At 46.9% G+C, this 21,750-nt stretch overlaps 2 protein-coding genes across 4 annotated transcripts in view; one reads left to right on the forward strand and one right to left on the reverse strand.

The window, feature by feature from the left end:
* Positions 1-904, forward strand: part of CaBP1 (Protein disulfide-isomerase A6 homolog CaBP1) — a 28,924-nt gene extending 28,020 nt beyond the window's left edge. Inside the window, exon 8 of the mRNA XM_037421677.2 lies at positions 590-904. Within this exon, the coding sequence (XP_037277574.2) occupies positions 590-670 (81 nt within the window). The 3' untranslated portion in view covers positions 671-904. The remainder of the gene's footprint in view (positions 1-589) is intronic.
* A 10,976-nt stretch (positions 905-11,880) lies between these two features.
* Positions 11,881-21,750, reverse strand: part of LOC119170492 (flavin-containing monooxygenase 5) — a 56,588-nt gene continuing 46,718 nt past the window's right edge. For all 3 annotated transcript variants that reach the window (XM_075887239.1, XM_037421675.2, XM_037421674.2), the window contains exons 2-6: positions 17,095-17,514; positions 16,030-16,264; positions 14,699-15,070; positions 13,091-13,381; positions 11,881-12,606 (exon numbers count right to left, since the gene is read on the reverse strand). In XM_075887239.1, the coding sequence (XP_075743354.1) occupies positions 12,268-12,606; positions 13,091-13,381; positions 14,699-15,070; positions 16,030-16,264; positions 17,095-17,507 (1,650 nt within the window). In that variant the 5' untranslated portion in view covers positions 17,508-17,514 and the 3' untranslated portion in view covers positions 11,881-12,267. The remainder of the gene's footprint in view (positions 12,607-13,090; positions 13,382-14,698; positions 15,071-16,029; positions 16,265-17,094; positions 17,515-21,750) is intronic.

Raw genomic sequence — 21,750 nt, forward strand, 5'->3', positions numbered from 1 at the left:
TAGAACAGCCTTTCGGAGAAAAGGCTTGTTGAATTACATCTCGCTTCGCGCTTCTGGCAGTTGGCAGCTGCATTATTTTGTTTTCACGTTGTCTAGGTGTGCAGGAAGGTGCCGTACATGCAGTTGCTAAAAGTTCTAGCTCTTCCAGCATTTGCATCTGCTGCAGATTACTTGCACATTATTTTTCATTTGCTTCTTAATCCAAGGTCAGCGAATTAACTTCTCGCTCCTCCCGTGAATCTACTCGGAGTGGTACAGTTGAATCGTACAAATCTCTGGAGTTGCAGCTGCCGTTGCAGTTGGCCGCTGCTATAGTTAATGTGCAGGGCATGCACATCCGAGTTGACTCGGTTCTCTAACAGCGGGTGCAGTCACAGAGAACTTTCTACAACATTCCTAGTTTCTGACGCTCGAGTAATGTCCAATGTTTTAATTTTTCAACTGCTTAGACACGTAAACATTCAGTGCACATATTTCAAACATCGGGAACTGAAACCAGAACCGTACTGAAAGCAGTGCTTTCTGTGGCAGACTTGATAAAGTGTTTTGTGTTTTCAATAATTTTACCTTTGTTTTTTTTGTTTTTCAGATGGAAGAGCCTGAAGACATTGACCTCAGCGATGTTGAGCTAGAGCCTGAAGACCAGGTCAAGAAGCACGTTGAACTATAGGAAAGACTGTTGGCGAAACCACTTCATTATTTTGTGGGTGTTCATCATTTTTACTTGTAACACATGCAGGAAAGGGGGGGGGGGAAACGGGACACATGGCTGTGCCATCTTGCCAAACCTGTGTACATACTGGTCATTGTGTAAATTATTCTCTCCTCTTTTGGGACTGTTCTTTAGAACCTTGTTGTAATGCTAGACATGCCTGAGTCAATAAACCGTGGGCATTTTTTTGCACTAATGTGTACACTTTCTGGTTCATTTTCTGCTTAAGATTGCATAAGCGAGTTTTGTTGTTCCCGCTTTTATTTTGTAAAATTATGTTGGTCTGGACCAGAAAATTGTGGATAAAAATTTACAGAACATTTGCACTTGAAAAAGAGCTGCTCAATATACAGCAAAAACTAGCCTTGAAGGGACCGGGAAATGGTTTCAAATATTTTTTACAAACACATTGGGCTTGTAGACCACGTCTCAAGGGTCATATTTGAGCCCTCTGCGTAAACTGTGTTATTTATTACGACATTTTAAAGCTGCAAATTGCTGCAGGTCTCGGTGATTCGGCCAGCCCATTCACAGAGCGGCATGCTCGGCTCACTTGACATCACATGGCTGTCAATTTGATTGGCTGTGGAACGCACGCCACAGGCCCCGTGAAGGCGGAGCTTAGCCCTAAGCGCTCGAAGAAAGGGTTGAGGTGTAGTTGAATGTGTAAGCTGGAGCGGAGGAGGAGGGTACAAATTTATTACCGATAGCTCGGTTAATAAGGGGTGCTACGATTGAATTATGTTGCTAGTGATTTGCTCCAGTAGTGGTCTAAACAAAAACTAAATGTGAAAAAACCATTTCAGGGAAGAAGTTCATTCATCTCTGGCATAGTACAGTGAAAGCTCGTTAATTAACACCTCATTAATTCGAAATTTTGGATAATTCGAAATGGTCGCCGCAGTCCAGTCCGCAGTGCATAGGAGACCATGTGTAAAACGATTCGTTAATTCGAACAGAAATTGATGCCTCTGCGGATAATTCGAAGCGCGCGCCGCCGAGCGTCGTCATCGTCAAACACTAGTGGAAGCTTTTACGGTCGAACGATAGGTGGCACGACCAGTTTTTTCGAGCTTCAAGTGGCCTCTGAGCAAAGGGGGAGCAAAGTATGGCCTCCAAAATCCAGGGAGAAATTTTTTTTTTTTTTCCGTAGCCCTCCCGCTATCTCAGTGCCTGGCGCCACTTGTACGCGGGACCCACGGGACGCTGAGGAGTCGGCGGAGTAGTCCTAGCAGTCCTAGGCCGCTCCCCGCAGCGTCACTTTGTTCCTTGAGCACGTTGTTCGTTCATGCCGTCAAGCCGTCTTATTCCGCATCGAAGTTGCAAGATGCTGCGGGGAAACTACTGCGCGAAGACTTTCAAGGAGAAGGTGGAGATTTTGCGAAAGGTTGACCAAGGGAACTCGAGCAAATACGAAATTGCGAGGAAGCACGGCATACTTCCGAGCACGTTGTCAACCTACATTTGCAACAGGACGGCCATTGAAAACCCCTATGACGCCGAGTACCGTATTTACACGATTGTAAGACGACTCGAATGTAAGACGACCCCCCCAAAATCGCATCTCAAAAAAAAAAAAAAAAGAACGCGTGCATTTTACACAAGGGAAATTTATTCACGTGGTTGCGGAGGATTATTCATCGTCGCTGGAGTCGTCCTCGCTGGTGCTGCTGCCGTCATTGCTGCTGCAGTCCCACAGCACGTCGTCGTCAAGTGTGGGTCCACACTTCGCGAACGACCGCACCACGGCATCGCGTGGGACGGCCGCCCATGCGGAGAGGACCGATTCCGAACTTCCGTCCTGCTGCACAGTTGTTGGTTTCCTCCGCATGAAGAATAGCAGCCCGCTTAAACGCTGCCGTAAACGAGCGCCGAGTGTTCTTCGAGCCTACGGCACTCATGTCAGACAGAAGTGACTCGAGAGAGACGGTCGTGGACACAAGCGACAGGAGCACGCGGCGACACGCCCGCTTAGAAAATTGTATCGCAAAGAGGAGCTCCTCCGTCAACTACCAATACCCCCCTACGGCGGCTCTTCCATCGATTACCGGTGCTCCCTCAAGAGCCGTGCGCTCGTCATAAAGGCACTCGTAATGCGCGCAGTAGATGCTAAAAAAAGAAAAGCTTTTGTATAAGCACGCGGAAAACTATGCGCTTTGGGTTGAGCGGGAAACTATTCGAGATGACAATACATAGTTCGATTTCGATTCTAAGGTACATGGTTCGATTTCGATTCTAAGACGACCCCCCAACATTGGATTGTCAAATTTGAAAAAAAGGGTCGTCTTACAATCGTGTAAATACGGTATTTTGGCGCCAGTCGAAAAAGGCTAAGGACAGCGAAGTTCCCGGAACTGGAGTCAGCTTTGATTATCTGGGTTAAAGAAATGAGAGCCCAGAGTATCGCATTGAGCGGCCCTATCATCGTGGCCAAGGCAGCCGATTTCGCCCTGCGCTTGGACATTGAAGACTTTGTCGCCTCCGAGGGATGGTTTCATCGTTTCAGGGAGCGGCACAATCCCGTATTCCGCACGTTATCCGGGGTGGCAAAAGAAGTGGACGCCGAAACATGCACTACTTGGAGAAGCGACACCCTGCAGCAGTACTTGGAGAGCTACTCGCCACAGGATGTGTTAAACGCTGACGAGACAGCGTTATTTTTCAAGTTGCAGCCAGACAAGATGATCACCTACAAGGGAGACAGCTGTTCCGGCGGCAAGCGCAGCAAAGAGCGTGTCACTGTTCTGGTCGCCGCAAATATGACCGGTACGGAAAAGGTACCCCTTTTTGTGATTGGCAAAATACTCGAGCCACGGTGCTTCAAAAACATTCGCTCACTGCCGACGGAGTACGCCGCAAACAAGAAAGCCTGAATGACAGGTGACCTATTCAGGAAGTGGCTACTGAAATTCGACAGGCGAATGGAACTGGGCGGCAGACGCGTTCTTCTTGTCGTCGACAACTGTTCGGCGCACAAAGTCGACGTTGAGCTGAGAGCAACTAAGTTGGTGTTCCTTCCGGCAAATACGACTGTGGCCCTACAGCCAATGGACCGGGGTGTGATAAGGAACATTAAGTGCTTTTATAGGCGTCACGTGCTGGAGAGAATGATTTTGTGCGCGGGCGACAGGAAACCTTCGGCATTACGCTGCTCACTGCCATGCACATGTTGGTGCGCGCATGGGAACAGGTGACCGCGACCACAATCGCAAACTGTTTCGGCCACAGTGGATTTGCAGCTGGAAGTGCGCAGGATAGTTGTGACGTCGACGTGGATGGGGCTGAGGAGCTCATGCCAGTGGCATTGCGCGACACTTGTATGTACGTTTTGCCGACTATGTTGAAGTTGACACCGGTGCATCGGTGTGTGGTGCCCTGACTGATGAGGACATCATCGCTCAAGTAGCCGGTGCGCAGCCTGATGCTGAAAAGCCAGAAGGCGAGGAAGACGAAAATAACGAAGCGCCTGTGCGCCAGGCAGCTTCTGCGGTAATGGAGGCACTTAATGTGGCGCGTTTCTTCTTCAGCTTTGAAGAGGGTGAAGAGGATTCCCTGCGCCGCGTCCGCGCGCTGGAACAGGGAGCCGCAGCTGTGGCATTCAGAGAAAAGAAGCAAATGGTCATCACCGACTTTTTTGGCCAATAAATATTTTTCGTGCCCCCACCCCCGAAATCCACCCATTTTTGCTCACTTTCATTATTTCGAATTTTGTTTAATTCAAAATTGCTCAGCGTTCCCGTGGAATTTGAATTAACGAGCTTTTACTGTAGTACGAATTTTAAACTGGAGAGCGAGTGCAGTGAGGAAGATAGGCTGTTCTATTGCTCGTCGCTGTTCATTCGTTTGGTCAAAGCGAAAAATGTGATTTTAATATTTTGCAATGATCTGGTGGAGAATTTCTTTGTCTTTCAGAAACTATGACGCTTGTTTAGTAAGGGTTTCAATATATTTTTTGGTCCTTTTGATTGCGACATGTTGACAGGAAATGTGGGTGTACCCCTACATCGTCAGGCAATATAGACTTAACACCGTAAAACTCTCAGTGCGAATGGGTGGCCATAAGTGACTAAAGCGCACGTGTATTCAGCGCGTGGTCGGCGGAGAACTGGCGACGTATATCAGTCGTAGACGTATGGCGACTGCCGGGAGCCTCCTCCCTGTCTCCTGCTTCTGCGGCGCGACGAGAGGTAGTTCGAAAGGGACACTCGGAAAGCCTCGCGGGCAAATGCGAAGCGTTGTGTGCTATGCGAGCACGGCTTTCGCGCCAGTTGTGATTACATCACTGTGTCTGCATGAATTCATGAAACGGCATTGCAATGAGAAGCAGAGATAGTTCCTTGAAAGGAAAAAAAAAGGGGCATTTAATTGGGTGTTATCCGTGAGCGTAGAACGTGGTACTCTTCAGACTTCACTTGCTGATTGAGCTGTCATTTTTTTATTTTTTCCAGAGGCATTGCAATTGCAATGCCTCTTGCGATGCCACTTATAATTGCGATGCCTCTTGCAGAGGCATCGCAATTATAAGTGGGCAGTGCGAATCTACTGCAAAAAAAGAAGCCCATTTAATATATATGCCTCTTCATTAACTTTACCTCTTGTACTACTTGCCTTGACATTTCCCGATGAGCACAAATATATATAGAAGCGCAAAACCATTTTTTTCTTGCCACATGCAGGCTCTGCCAACACCACGGCAGCCTTTTCGATTATCGTTGGGCTATTAAATGAAATAGAGCCAGCTTAAGGAGGACATGCGAAAAGCTGTCCGGTCCGCGTATTCTCATTTGGAGTCAAACGATACCAATCAATTCCATGGCCATGGCTTGAAGGACGCCGAAACTTGGGGTAAATTCAACGAAGCCCATTTGAATGGTGAACCACTTGTTCATAAAAAACACCTTCCGGCATCTGTTATTGTGGCTGCTATGCCAAATTATTTGGAAGCATAGCTCATCCAGAATTGCTTAATGCGTCCATGAGAAATCTTGAAACCACGACTCGTTGCATTGTCGTGTGGGAGCGTGCTCTAAAAACAAAACGTTTCCCTCGGGCACCAAACACAGTAAATATGCACCCTTTATGCAGTGCTCACTTTTAATGATGGCAATATAGCCCGTGTGTATATGCTGAACTCCTCTGGAATTTTGCCAGGACACTGCACAGTACAGGGCCTACGCACCCTTGACCTGTGTCAACAGTACTTTGCTGCAGGGCTGCATGGGAGGCAACAAAGGGGCCTCCTAGGCGAGGCGTTTCAACAACAACAAAAAAGAAAAATTGCTATAAATATCTGGCTGGTGCCTATTGAACATGTCCGTCAATTTGCTGTTATCTCGTAGTTTTGGAATAATGCAGATTTTCAACTTCAAATGTGATTATCTCAAAACATGCCGCCTTTGTACTTATGTTCCTTTTTCTCAGCAACCACAGTATCTAGAATAAAACTTTGCTCAGTATCAGTACTTCAGTAACAAGATGGCGCACCATAGACCGCATCAGCCTTTCCGAGAAAAGGTCAAGCGTGCTTCCATAATTCAGTGGAACGCAAGAGGTCTACAGTCAAGAATGCCTGAGTTCCGACAATTCATTTTCGAAAATAAGTTTCCCATCATCATCATTTGTGAACCGCATTTTTCAAAAATACCTCGTCTACAGTGTCACTCTTGTTACAGTGTCAACTCTTGTTATTGCACAAGAACAACCGGTCACAACGCTCATCATTGTCGAAACGCTGAGAGCGCACATTCGGCATTTATCACGGCTACCGTCACATCATTTAGCGTGTTTGACAGCTCGGAGACCCCATTCTTCGTACTGCGGTATCGTGACAAAACATCAGGACATACTACCGCCTGGCTTCAAACTTGTGATGCATCCAGCAACTGCGCCATGGAGTCTTCGTCAACCTGACGTGCGCTTATCAGTTCCTGGAATCTTTAAGAAGGCACGCATGTCAACGCTAGCCCTGAAGCAATTGACTTTGCGTCTGTTGGACGAAAGATACTTCGACCGCATACATGTTTACACCGATGGCTCCACTAATTCCAACAGCTCCACAGGAGCAGTGGTTGTTCCATCTGAAAATCTGTTGCTTCAGTACAAGTTTTCTCACACCACGACGTCGACAGCAGCAGAGCTCGCAGCACTTCAAGGTGCACTAAAGTACATTCTTCGCCAGCAACGTAACCAATGGGCCATCTTCTGCGACTCCAGGTCAGCCTTACAGTCACTACGGTTTGTTATGCAGCACGGGCTACATGAACAATCACTATATCAGATAAGGCACGACTACCACGAAGCGGTCGCGGAAGGTCACGATATTGTATTTCAGTGGTTGCCGAGTCATTGCGGAATCGTCGGCAATGACCGCGCAGATGAAGCTGCTCGATCGGCTCATGACCAAGACCAGCGCACGCCCATACCACTCTTGAGAACGGACGCTGCAAGGATACTACAATCACTTGCTCGCCGTATATCTCTCCTACAATGGAATACGCAGGGTTTCTCCAACACGCACCTGTACTCGATCGACCCAAACTTGCAACTTCGTTTGCCATTCGGGTTCTCACGATGCGCTGAAACTTTACTGTGTCGCATGAGGTTGGGCGTGGCATTTACGAATTCGTACTCTCGTCTCCTTGGAATGGCGAGCACTTCGGCATGCAACATCTGCGCCTGCGAGGAAACGCTTGAGCACATTCTATGTCATTGCCCAGCATACCAGACTGAACAACGTATTATGGAAGCCAAGCTCTGTCAGCTGGATTCACGGCCGCTTACAGAAGAGAAGATCCTGGGACCTTGGCCGACGACTTCCCATACGCGCAAAGCCACGAAAGCCCTCTTGTACTTTTTAAGGACCACCAAACTTCACGACCGCTTGTGAAAGAACTGTGCGAGGCTGTGCTGTGTAGTCTCGAGCTGACTATTTATGCTTCTCTTTCTTACTCCTTTTCTTTTCTGTCTCTTTCCGTTCTATTATTCCCCTTTCCCCCCACCCCAAGTGTAGGGTAGCCAACCGAGCCAAGCTTGGTTAACCTCCCTGCCTTTCCTCTCTATTTATCTCTCTCTCTCTCTCTCTTGCTCAGTATTTAGATAACGTAATAGGGAATAAACTGAAGCAGAATTATTGTGTGCTCAGATTTGGGTGCACGTTAAAGAACCCCAGGTGGTCGAAATTTCCGGAGCCCTCCACTACGGCGTCTCTCATAATCATATGGTGGTTTTGGGACGTTAAACCCCACATATCAATCAATCAATGAAGCAGAATTATTGTTGTGTGAGGAAGTGTTCTTCTGCAACATATTTTATTTTATTTATAAAATAAAAATAACACGATATCCAATAGCTATTATGGAGTGATAATTAGGTACCTGAAGTAAAAAAAAATACAAAGAATGAGCATTGCAATTTTAAGTGCTACATCTACGTGGATGAAAAAAACAATAGGACTGGCTCATGATCACAATGATAGTAAAATAACTGTAGCTGTTATGGTTATGGAGAAAAAGGTATATATAAGCTTCGCCTAAAATACATGACAGGTGTAGGGCTTACCCTGTTCCCTTAACAAGCACACACAGCCTCTCATTACTGCGACAACTGTGGTGGCGAGGAGACATTGCAGTTAACCTTCTGCGACTGTCCTCGCTACACTGTGCAGCGAACATCTCTAGCAGCTGCTCTAGCTTGAATAGATCAGAGATCAACGACGGCAGAAACCCTTTTGGAAAGTCGACCTGAAAGTGGGTGAAGGCAACGAAGGCGGTGCTCAGGTTATTAAAGGCAACAGACTTGCACCGGTGGATATAGATTTATGGTGTTATGATGGCTGTGAAGTGTGACTGTGTGTGCGTGCTCTGATCCTCTCTCTGTTTTTCCATCTTGAAAACTCCCCCACTTCTTTCCCCTGTGCAGGGTAGCATATACCAGTCCTTCTAGACTGGTTAATGTCCCTGCCTTTCCTTTCCCACCTGTTCCTTCCTTCGTTCAGCATCTGCTCATATACCGCCTTTGGAAACAAGAAGCTGCGAAACTGGTCTTGGCGGCCTTAGAATGTTGGACACTTTCAGGAGCCGATGCCGTTCATATATCCTTTCTTCAGTGTAATCCTGCCAACCAGGAGCCTCAAACGCGCGGTCCGCATTCCGCATGCGGCCCCCGAAACTTTCGCTAGCGGCCCGGCCTGCACATGACTGCCTTTGTTCTAAACTTTTAAAGGTGCGGAGCATTTTAGGGGCCCGGGCTGTCGTACGCTGTTAGGTTTGGCGTAACGGAGGTAAAACCACGTATCAAAAAAAGAAAAAAGAAGAAGAAGCAAGCGAGAAATTGAAAGAGAGGGAGGGGAAAATGGGAATATAGAAATTAATATAAAAAAGTGAGAAAAATCTGCAAGAAAGGCAAAAAAGTGAAAAAAACAAACAAAACAAAAGGCGCTGCTTAGCTCTGCACTTCCTCCAGGCTCGGTGCCACTAGTGCGAAGCTGCCTGAATTCTTTTCTCGCAGTAAATATGCTCATGACCTACACAAATGCGCACGATATATCGCGCAAAAAAATTCGATGGCCACCGTCTTGATAAAATGTACCATGCATCAAGTTTCTAAAAAAAAAAAAAGGGTTCTGTTGGGACCACCACCTCGTCATCATTGTGGTATTGTGAAAGCGCTAGGTTTTTATGAGAGGCGGAACTTTACAAAAGATAAGTTGATTCAAGGTTTTAAATGCGTAGCATTTGTTAGCGAACCTCGGCGACTTTGAGCGTATCTATCTATCTATCTATCTATCTATCTATCTATCTATCTATCTATCTATCTATCTATCTATCTATCTATCTATCTATCTATCTATCTATCTATCTATCTATCTATCTATCTATCTATCTATCTATCTATCTATCTATCTATCTATCTATCTATCTATCTATCTATCTATCTATCTATCTATCTATCTATCTATCTATCTATCTATCTATCTATCTATCTGTCTGTCTGTCTGTCTGTCTGTCTGTCTGTCTGTCTGTCTGTCTGTCTGTCTGTCTGTCTGTCTGTCTATCTATCTATCTATCTATCTATCTATCTATCTATCTATCTATCTATCTATCTATCTATCTATTCACCTACGACTTTTAGCTCTCCTGCCCGTTTGGATAATGGTATCAATACCAAACTTGGTATGATATAACATTACTGTATGACAAACATAACTCACTAGTCATAGCATGAAAATAATGACATGTATGCCATAAATTTCATGATTTACGTGTCATGTTCTTGCTGCTTTTGCGGTGGCTTCGTTCACATGATATGTTGCAAAACTGGTATGGTATGACATGACTGCATGGCGAACACAATCGACAAACCCTAACATCAAAATCATGACATGCGTGTCATGTAACAACATGACTATGACTATATGCCACACTCACGATGTGCTCGCGGCTGTTTCGCTAGCCTAGCATGTACCGAATTTGGTATTACGGGACGTGGATGGATATCGAAGGTATGCGACTGGTGAAAACGTGATAATCATGACATGCGTGTCATGTAACAACATGACTACATGATACGCTTATGATGTGCTAGTGGCCGTTTCGCTAGCTTCACATGTACTAAAATCGGTATTACGTGACGCGAATGGACGACATATGCAAATGACATCCAAACATGATAATAACGTCATGCGTGTCATGTAACACGACTACATGCCCCACTCATGATGCGCTCGCGGCCGTTTCGCTACCTTCACGTATGCCAAATTAGATGTTACGTGACGTCAATGGATGACGGAGGTATGTAACTGGTGCAAACATGATAATCATGAGGTGGGCGTCCTGCGAGAACATGACTACATGCCAAAGTCAAGGCGCCAATACATTTTGACGTGACCCGACGCGCGTGCACGCCGGCGTTCGTTTTGTCACGCCAGGCGCCGGTCCTGCCATACACTCGCATGCGCGCTACGCACTGCGTTGCTTTGACGCATGCGCGTTTCAGCGCGTCCGGCGTCCCTCCGTCACGAAAAGAGGCAGACGCTGTGCTGTCTGGGTAATTCATCGCTGTGACATTCAGCATGTCACATTTCGCGCCGGTTGCCGTCGGGCCGCGCACACGGACGCTGGTCGCGCCTAATGTCAGATTATAGAGTGCTCGCGTTTTGCTAACGTAGCGTCACTGTGCCCAGCGTTCGCGCGTGTCAACGTTACGTTGTAGTATATGGGGCGCTTTATGATGCGCTCGCGACCGTTTCGCTGGGTCCACATATAATATACCAAATTTGGTGTTACGTGACGTCAATGAACGAGGAAGTAGCTCCACATACTAAATTTGGTATCACGTGACGTGAATAGATGACGAAAGTGAACGACACATCCTAACATGCTAATCATGACACGGAAGTCATTTAAGACATTATTTACCTCCACCTCGTAACGTTGTGCTGACTTTGAGGTGACATATTAACCTTCCTCATTCGTGCTTCGCAAATCATCGATTCCCACTGTACGTGGGATATGCCAATTTTTTTCTTCCTGCCACTTTCCTCATCAGCATCAACACCCCTCACCTTTCTTTTCCTCTCTCCTTCCCTTTCCTAACGCTGAGTAGCAAGCCAGAAAATTAATTCAGGCCGACCTCTCAGCTTCTCTGCCACAATAATAAAAAAATTCTCTCTACGCAATGCTCTCAACCATTTTATTACTTTTGTTTTCATGAGATACTCATGCGGTCACAATGCGTAAAAACATAACTGTGGTGCAAAAACCAGCGTCCTGATTTCCAGAACGCAGTCATTCTGGAAATCTGTTTATGCTCCTTGAAACCTGACGTCCCATATACTTCTGAAATGACCCATAGTGAGGTATGGGAAAGGCTATCCGCCAAATGGCAATGCTAGCGGCCATTTTTTTTCTAACACCCCCCCCCCCTTCCCTCTTCACCCTTCTTCACCGGCACGGCCCATTGGGAGACTAAATTTCAAGACTCCGGCCCGTACTTGAGGCGAGTTTGAGAACCCTGTCGTAAACAGTTGTGTGACGGGCCACACGTTCTACAAATGCGTGTTCCTTGCTTTTCGCGGAAGATGAAGCTGTGTTGATCACAATCAGCAGTGTACCATAACCCTACGACATCGTTTTTATACCTTTCGCTTGTACATGCAAGGAAGGGGTATGTTGTGAGCACAGCCTCCATAGCTTCATCTTTATTTGTTCAATAAAGGCAAGTGCAACCGATGTAAAATAGAAGGCATGATGTCAAGTGCTGCTACTCTACCAGGCTATTCGGAAACAGGATACGTTTAAGAGCTGTCAGACTCAGCTACACTATTCTCCAAGTCTCCGAAGAAGGTTACTACAAGAACTCCAACTTGCAGGGCCGGGTTCGGTGTCCACAAGCTGGGGATGTTGAATGTGCCCCGAAGGCTGTTCAGTTCATTCAGAATGTTGTGTTTCGGTGACTGTGGGCGAGAAGGCACGAACCCATTGCCCGTAGGCCACAGGTTGGAACACGAAAGACGAGCACGTGATCACATGTCCAGTGCCGAGCGTTGTCTTCGCTGTTCAAAAGAGTAGTGTGAGCAGATAGATGAATATGGCTACGATCACGGTGACCCAAAGGAACGTTGGCACGACGCGGCGCACTTTGCGGTCCCTTGAGCTCCTGGAATCGTTGGGCATTTTGCGCGTGTCCAGCGGACCCTTGAGACGGTCCTTCATCGTGAACATGGCTTGGCGTGCTCCGGACCACGAGTGTGGGCCCTGTAAGCGATACTGGTAGGGCAGGCAGGGTTCCCAGAAGCACTTCCAGAAAAGGGCGTTATCCCGCCAGAACATGCGCCACAAGTCCGGTTTGGCTCCAAACTGAGATGAAATGTCGTCCATGTAGTCCACCCAGTCAGCCTGCGTGAAGGACGGACCACATCACCAAGCGGAAAATATTCCAAGGGCGATTGGGCATCGGCTATGTACCGCTCGTTTCGTACACATAAGTTCGATTAATTCATTAGGTTAGAAGCCGTAGGCTCCTCATCACGCTCGAGAATCGGGAGCCGGCGTTAACACGGGTGATGCAAAAAAAAAAAACAATCTTCTAGTGATGACACAGCCATAGAATCATAAATCACCAAATTTCACGACGTCATCATGTCGCCACTATGAACGTGGTCACATGACACTCGCTTCGTAAAAGGTATGCCGGTCACCTAGTACATCTTGAGTTGTAGAGATTTGTAATGCCTTCGATCCTGGAGGCATTTCCAAAACACTTTAGGTGTAGAAAGCTAGAAAAGTGTAGAAAAGAAAAAAAAAGAGTATGGCTACTATCATCTTGGGCAAATGCATAACGAACCCTATGGAGTTTTGCTTTAATTGTTGTCCTGCGTACCTGGAACGTATGCCTCAGACTGTCAACGTAGCGCTTTTCGAGGTTTTCCCGCCAGCGCTCGTAGTCAGCCTGCATCTCCTTGCAAGAGGGAAGTGACACTTTCTTGTTGATGAGCTGCGCGAACCAACGGCTTTGCGCCTCCTGCGCGGGGAACACGCCCCCAAGCAGCTGCAGCAGCCCGATGAAGGCCAGCGTCGGGTGCGGCAGGTGCGGCGGAAACACATACTTGTACAGGCACACCTTGTTCTTCTCGGTTTTGTGCACTTCTTGGTCCAGGAATGGGAACGTCGCCTACAATGCGATATGAGAGCCAAAGCCAATTAATGAAAACTGTATCCCGATCCAGTCTCATAGCTATATTTTTTTCGGTGCTGCTCTTCGCGGAAATATAAAATATCTATCTCTAGGTCCACGTGCTTGCCATGGGATACATGCCAAATTAGTGTGCCAGTGTCGACACCGTTATTGACGTGCCACGGTATTCTCGTCTCTTCAAAGAAATATCGACAACAGGTTCTACGGTGCTTACGCATCTCATCACAAAGTCCAGTAGATCACTAGACTTTTTAGTCATAAAGCTTAACAAAAATCTACCGATAGTAATTGATCGCAAGTGTAACCATGCGTAGGCGCACAGACATTCTGCAAAAGTTCACCGAATATGTTGATTTTAACTAAACTATTTGTCCACGGCATATGAATATATTTTATACGACAGTTGTAAATGAAAGTTGCGCATATAAACTATTAAAGGCGTAGCCCCTTACGCCATGGGTCGTATGTCCCGTGTCGTCGTAGTCATCGTAGTAGCCAGTTGCATTGTATTGCATGTCAATAAAAATGGTGTAACAGCATATCCACGGAGTGAATTATGATGAGTAGGGCGAAGCGTCCGGCGGTTCGTCTGTCTGTCCATCCACTTCGCCCAACTCGTCATCATTCTTTACGTGGATATGCTGTAATTTTTTATCTTTCATTGTATGCTGTTTAGGAGATGTTGACGCTTTTATATAGCCCCAGCTGCAATTTACCACTTATATACCATAATCAGTGCAAGCCACAGCCACGAAAAAGACACTACTTGAAAGTTTCGAAAATAAAGCTTTTGTGAAGACAATTTCCGTATGCCAGGCGGGTGTACTTATACCGCTAAACTAACGAGGAGACCCAAAATTGGACAACTCTTGAGCGGTTGACTGGATGCGCTTTCAGAGTAAGAGCTGACACGAACCTGCTGGTAAATCTTAATTGCTTGTCTATGGAATTATATCTTGTGGCCAAATATAAATTATGTGATGATAGAGAAGCCACCCCAGAGAAAATCACAAAAGAGTTCAGGAGATAATTACATTAACTTTCGAGGGTGCGGTAGAGAGCCGCAAAGACTAAAGACCAGATCTCCAGGATCAACTCTGGGTGATCTAATCTAGCAAGCCTGGGAAGCTATCGAGAGACAAGGTCTTTCTACTGTCCCCGGCGCGGCCGTGACCCAGGCCATCAATTTGCAGGATGTTAAATAAAGCTTCCCTCTCGCCGTTTCCGTGCCTTCACAAAAGACCGCGCTCAACAACTTCAAGGTTACGTGTCAATACATGACCTTCAACTCACCAGGTACCCAGTAGCCAGTATGACGACGTCCAGCTTCTCCTCGTACCCTTCTTCGCCCTTGAAGATGACGCCCGTTTCGGTGAACTCCTCGACGTCCCCCTTGATGACTATGCGTCCGCTGAGGATCCCGTTGGGCAACGCGTCGTTGATGGTAGGGTGCTGATTGCGCCAGCGGTGTTTGGGCTTGAGCCTGTACAGCTTGTGGTTGAACGCCTCGTTCGAGTATGTCTCGTAGACGAAGTTTACCAGCCACTCGGGAGCGTACTTGTTGAACAGGTTCACCGTGCGACGGTTCAGAAAAGAGTCGGCCGGTATGCCCCAGAAGCCCACCCGCCGAATCACCCAGCAACCGCGGCGCGTGCTCAGGTACACCTGCGAATTCGCAAGGAATGCGTGCACGTGAGAAATATGGGATATGAATATTGTTCGTTACTTTTGGCTTACTTCTTGTAGGAATGAGAAAAAAGGATAGATAGACATCAGCAAAAGTGGGAATAGAAGGGGCGTGCATGGTGGATGCGAATCGAGATCGGATGGCCTAGTACTTTCAGGAAATGTCGTACAAAGAAAACGCACCCAAATAAATAAAGCAGCGCCTTCATGACTGCTCTACCAGGACAGTATGCTGCCTAGGACACTCTAGTCTGCAGCGAAGCACATGCTCTGAAACGGCACTGCGTGTAGGTCTGGTATTTATATGACCATATGATAATACGTAACACGAGAAAAGCGTCCGTTTCTGGAGAGACGTATAGCCTTCAAGGTATGCCCAAAACGTGAGAAAAAACATACCTTAACGTGTTTTTGTCGGTATACATGCTAGGCACAATGTGCCGTCATCTTCAGTTTTCTCATTCTGCGTGTTTTATATACGCATTTGACTAGAACAATGCACTAATACGTTGCGCTGTTCATGTAAAATGAATTGTATACATTATCGTTCGCTTACGCTCTTTAGTCCAACGGGACATAACATAGCCCGCTGGGGTTGAGAGGTGGTGATCCTTTATGGGTTGCATGTGTGCGTGGCTTAGTGTGTGACGGGGTGCACCTAGATGTGCATGTTCTGCTAAATGTCAGACAAGGAGACCTGTGTTATGGTTAAATACTGGCCTTTGCCTTCAAGAAGCCCATCCTCTCCCGACCTTGAGACTCGGTGTTGCTGTACCCTATATACGTGTATATCTAACGCGCCGCACTTCGTGCGAAGTGCGAGCTCTATCATCTTAGTCATAGGAGTCTGAATATGCCTGGATGATCCGATTACGAAATTTTTCTTGAAGGTCATTTTCAGAGCCAAAATGAAGGTGCTTTTCAGCTTTCCGCCAAACCTTTTCAGCGCACGGGCACAAATCCACGGCTACGTCTGCGCCAGAGTTGCCGACGCCGATGATGAGGATCTTCTTGTCGCGAAAACCGTCGGGTATCTTGTAGTCGTGCGTGTGAAACACTTGGCCCTTGAACTTCTCCAGTCCCTTGAAGGTCGGCACGTGGGGAATCACGTGGTGGCCCGAGCAGATCATCACGCCATCGAACGTCTCCGTCCGGGGAGGCTGGCCTTTTGTCCTATGTGATGGGCAGGAAAACAAAAAAAATGCATAATAGAGCATATGATAGATAGCAGTTGGTTATGAAATTTAATGCACTGCTGCTGTAATTTTTACAGAGATAAAGGAAATCAGAGGTAGACACGAAATACAAAGTAAGAAAATGTGTTTTACATATGGAGAAATATAAAGCAAGTTTAACTACAACCAGAGTTCGGGGAAAATGTATATATATGCTCGCACCCAACGTTACGGTAGGATCACACATGTGTGGCTTGTTGGAAAGCGCTTTGTTTCTCAGTGGTACGCTGCCGCAGTTATGCAACCAGAAGTTAAGGAGGATGTTGAGGTTGAGTGAATAGCCGGTAAAATTTTCAGTGATCTATTAAACCAATGAATGGATGAAAAGGCTAATGAATAAATTACAATAAAATAAATAGATAAAAACTTCTTTGCGAACACAGGCGTTGCGTTGGGATTGAAATCCTTACCGTGGTTCTCGGGAAAACAACGTCTCTAAGCCAACATGTTTTCTCTATTATTATTATTATTATTATTATTATTATTATTATTATTATTATTATTATTATTATTATTATTATTACAATGCATTTTCGACAGGACGCCTCTTTACTCCGCGGTAGAAATTTCTCTACGCTTTCAGGTTTCGTAATTTGGTCATTCAGACTCGCGATGCTTTTCAGTGACAGCTTCATTCTCATCCCTGTCAAACCACCATTATAGGTCGCAGGAGCTCAGCAGGAATATGTGTGTTTTTTAAGGGCGAAGTTAAAGCACCACCCTCCTCCCTCCCGATTACTCTTGTATTCTCGCTGTTTAGGTGTTTACCTGTACGTGACGTCCCAACGACCGGTCTCGTCGTAATCCTGGCTCTTCTGGACTCGAGTGACCTCAGTGTTGTAGCGGATGTGCTTGGTGACGCCGAAGTGGTTCGCGTACAGCTCGAAGTAGCGCACCAGACTCGAGTGGTGCATGTAGTTGGCGAACTCGCGCGGCGGGGGGAAGTCGCTGAAGCTGCTCATCTCCTTGCAGGTGTTGATGATGGTGGCCTTCATGAGGGACGGCACGCCGTACTCCGGGACGTCCCGGTACCGCCACAGTCCTCCGAGGGCGTCCGTCTGCTCAAACACCACGGGCTCCAGGTCCTCCTCGAGACACGACTTGGCGGCCGTCATGCCCGCCGAGCCGCCGCCCACTATGGCGATCCTCTTGCGGCCCCGGTCGCCCAGACCCATGGCCATCTGGTCCCTGCATGGAGAGCGATGACAACGGTGAAACGTTAGCAATACCCGAAGCGCACGTTCAACCACAGGCAATAGGTTTGGAAAGGTAAATGATCTTTATTCCCAAAGCCGCACTTGTATGAATAGAAGGATATGGCTAAAAGTCTATATAGGACTATTCGAAACTGGTTGTTCTCCTAGATGTTCGGAAGGCTCGATGACCGATATCTCCAAGAAGGTCCGACTCAACGACTAGAGCTGGTCATGCAGGCCGGTGTCCTGAAAGACGCCTGGTATATTGGTGTTGATAGTTGACTTGGGTGAAGCAGTAAAGGCCAGAAAGGGGAGAGAGCGAGATATAAAAATATGTAAAATGGGGTGAAGTATTAAAGGCCAGAAAGGGGGAGAGAGAGATATAGAAATATGTAAAATGAAGGACAGAGAGAACGTAAGAGGAGAAGAATACAGGGAGACGCAAATTTATTGGTCTGTATTTTGTGCCGGACCAAATAACGACAGGGGGAGGGAAATATGTAAAACAATGGTTAGGGCTAGTTGCGTAGCTTTGTCACCAGGGAAATCCGATATACAAAACTCTTGCTACGCGATGGCTGGACAATCCATATGTAATTAGATCGCGACGCGCTTCAAGCTGTCTGAACTTACTGTATCGTAAATGGCCTATTTCAAATGACACAAAACAAGTCGACCCTATTATACAAGGGCGATCAAGCACTCGTGTGACTGTAGAAGTAAGATGGTCAGATGCATATGCCAGAAGAACCTTTGATATGAAGATTTTGCTCATCCAACAGTTTCCCAAGCCAGACTCTCTTTTTATGCCTAATCCCCAATGTAGGCTGCGAATATTAATCATTACGGCGGGCTGTGATGAGTGTTTCTTGTTGGGCTAGTTGACGTAGCATATTCATTAAAATATACCCCAACTCTGCACCTCAATCACTATCGCAATAAAAACAGGCACGCACACGCAATATAGGCTTGCATTGTTCTGTATTTAGCCTAGTGAGAAGAATAAGAACAACCATACGCTCAACGTCTAGTATTAGGATCCGAACGTAACAGTGGTTACACGGAATATTGGAACTAAAGGTTTATTTTCTGGTACCTCACGTGGGATAGGAGGTCATACGCAGATTTTTATAAGGTACTCCCACAGATATTAACATGAGGATATGCGGCAAATCCTGTATATTTTATGGAAACACGCGGGGATTTACATAACGCCTACAAAAAAGCACACACACACACACACACACACACACACACACACACACACACACACACACACACACACACACACACACACACACACACACACACACACACACACACACACACACACACACACACACACACACACACACGCACACACACACGCACGCACGCACACACACACACACACACACACACACACACACACACAAACAAACACACACACACATAAACAATATTATGAAACATGTTGGTAGCAATGTAAACGTCTAGAAGTTGACAGAGTCTTTTATGGCACCATCAGCAGCCATAATTCGAACTTTGTGCTGTGTCTCTTAATTAACGTGTGGGCCTTCTTTTCCTTCATAAGCAAACATTGTGGAAATGCCTATTTTTCACCGATGTAACATTTTAAGCACGCTATTTAAACATTATTCACGAATCACAATATTTATTTGTTTGTTTATTTTACAGTGCACCACTAATCCCTGGTTATGGCTGTCATCATTACTACTACCATTCGCTGGCTTACCCGGGGCACAAAACCCTGGTAGGTAAGAAGCTGTGACCAACTAATAGCAGAGTTATTGTATAGCTGCGGCAAATACGCCGCGTCCTTGAAACTGTCAGAGTCCTGGAGTGCAGTAGAAGCCCAATTTGAAAAGCATGATCGCCGTAATCGCACCTAAGCACATGCAGAAGCGTGGCTTATGCCACGAACAAAATGCTTTGCGGTCATGGCTGACGAAAATCTCTTTAAGTGTATAACTAATCAAGCGCGTTCCACTCTCTCCAATCGATGGAGGCGAAAATGCTGTAGGCACGTGTGCTCAGGTTTGGGTGCGCAGTAAGGGAACCCCATGCAGGTGGTAGAAATTTCCGGAGCCCTCCACTACGGCGTTTCTCATAATTATATGGTACGTTGTTTTGAAATATTGAACTCCACATATCAATCAAATCACTCCCTTCAAAGCGGGCGGGTGCATGCAGACATGCAATCGAAGTTGCATCTGGTTCCCAGCTACCATGTTGAGATACAATCTCGAACAACAAAGCAAACGTGGTGTCCACGGTCAAGCAGGCCTACACATTTCTGCATAAATATCTCATTTACTTATATTTTGTCTGTTTTGCCAATATAGCGTTAACGTAACGAAAACGGAGAGCTACGAAGTAAAGGTGCAACCTTGAACCGGTTGATATGGCTGCCCAGACAAAATAACACGCAGTACTACCGCCGGTTTAGCTTTCAAGCCCGCTGGTTGGTTTGTAATAGACTCCCGAACATTAGCCCGACAAGCTCCGCCTGTGAAGTCACTAGAGCATGCGCATGGGCACCGCGTAAACAAGCTTACCGAATGAGGCGATGTAAGGCGTCAAATGACATTGCCTTTAGCGCCAAACAATCGCAATATTGCAGCAGCGTCAGATGCCCAGCGATTAAGCGACCCATATACGATGCTTAATTATGCAATATGTCGCAACAACACCTCGCTCCTGCGGAACCCGGCTAATTTGCGACCAGTTATCGGCGGTGAAGAAACTCGAATAAGCGGTCATTCTTCTTTACAGCGCATTCGTAGCACGATTCGTGCTCGTGTGCTTGACCCGAGATGTTGAGCAACATCTTCAGTTCTTGTGGGTCGCCCACATGAGATGAAGTATGCGACACGTACCGTTGTTGCAACACCTTTACGGGTCCAATAAGTTCGTCAAATTCAGGTGCCATCAGAAGCGAATGTATGGATGGATGCGAAACTTTATTTGAAGTCCTGAGGTGCACGACTCAACGCGAAGCGGGCTGCTCCCACGTTGGGACAGTCAGGCCAAGCCCGACCGCCGCATTGTGGGTCATCTGGACAGCTCACAGTTGATCCCCGATATCAGGAGCGAAAGCACTTTTTTTTTTCAGAGAACTGGGGAGGGGGGAGGGACACCCCGTGATCAGAAGTGGGGCCAGGCTGGAAGATGTCGTCTATCGTCATTTTGTGCGCTGCATGCCATCGTGGGGAAAAAAAGTTTTCGAGGGGAAGGGGGGCACGGACTCGGTCTGTCACTCCAGGCGACACCAATGGGTGTCATGTGACTCCGTAGAGAGCTGCAACGTAGTATAGTTCATGGTAATTGGGCCGATGCACCAACAGGTGTGCGCCTGCGTAAGAAGACGAGAAGCGGAAGAGACTGGTGCTGCGATTGCGCATGAGCTTGTACTGTTTGATGGTCTTGAAGTGCCTGACCATACTTTCATTCTTCATCGGTACATGAATTCACCACATCATGAAACCGCATCAATAAACCTCATCGTATTTGGTGGTGGTTGTTGAGATCCCCCGAAACGACCTGAAGCTCCGCTCTCGCAAGTTGACAGTGAGACCACCGGACAACATAATCCAAGTAGTCCCTTCGCAGCCAGCCACACCGGCAGCAATGTCTTGGGGCGGTGAGGTTGTCATTCGGTTGTGATGAGGTCCAGGTGCGATGATGTATGTTTATTGACGCGATGAAATCGTGTCCTTGGGAAGAATGGCAGTATGGTCAAGCACTGCAAGGCCATCAAACAGTACAAGCTCTCGCTGGCTGGTTGATTGGTGGGTATGGACTCAAGAGGAGGGGCTCAAACCACTACGTGGGATCAGCCATGAATCGTGTGGCAGAGCGATTTTGGAGAAAAAAAGGGGGGGGGGGAGGTGTGTCGTGCAATCGCAGCACCGGTCATTTTCGTCTTCTTCCGCAGGTGGATACCCGTATGGCGCATTTGCTCCATTACAACAGCAACTTGTCGACTGCTTGATGAATGGGAATGTAGTGGCCAACCACTAATGAATGGGAGTGTAGTGGCTAAACTACCCGCTATTCTCATGCTGGTGACGTGCCATACTACCCATCATTCCTATGCTAACTGCCCCGCCGCGGTGGTCTAGTGGCTAAGGTACTCGGCTGCTGACCCGCAGGTCGCGGATTCAAATCCCGGCTGCAGCGGCTGCATTTCCGATGGAGGCGGAAATGTTGTAGGCCCGTGTGCTCA

This window comes from Rhipicephalus microplus, chromosome 2 (genome assembly GCF_043290135.1).
Source record: "Rhipicephalus microplus isolate Deutch F79 chromosome 2, USDA_Rmic, whole genome shotgun sequence".
NCBI lineage: Eukaryota > Metazoa > Arthropoda > Arachnida > Ixodida > Ixodidae > Rhipicephalus > Rhipicephalus microplus.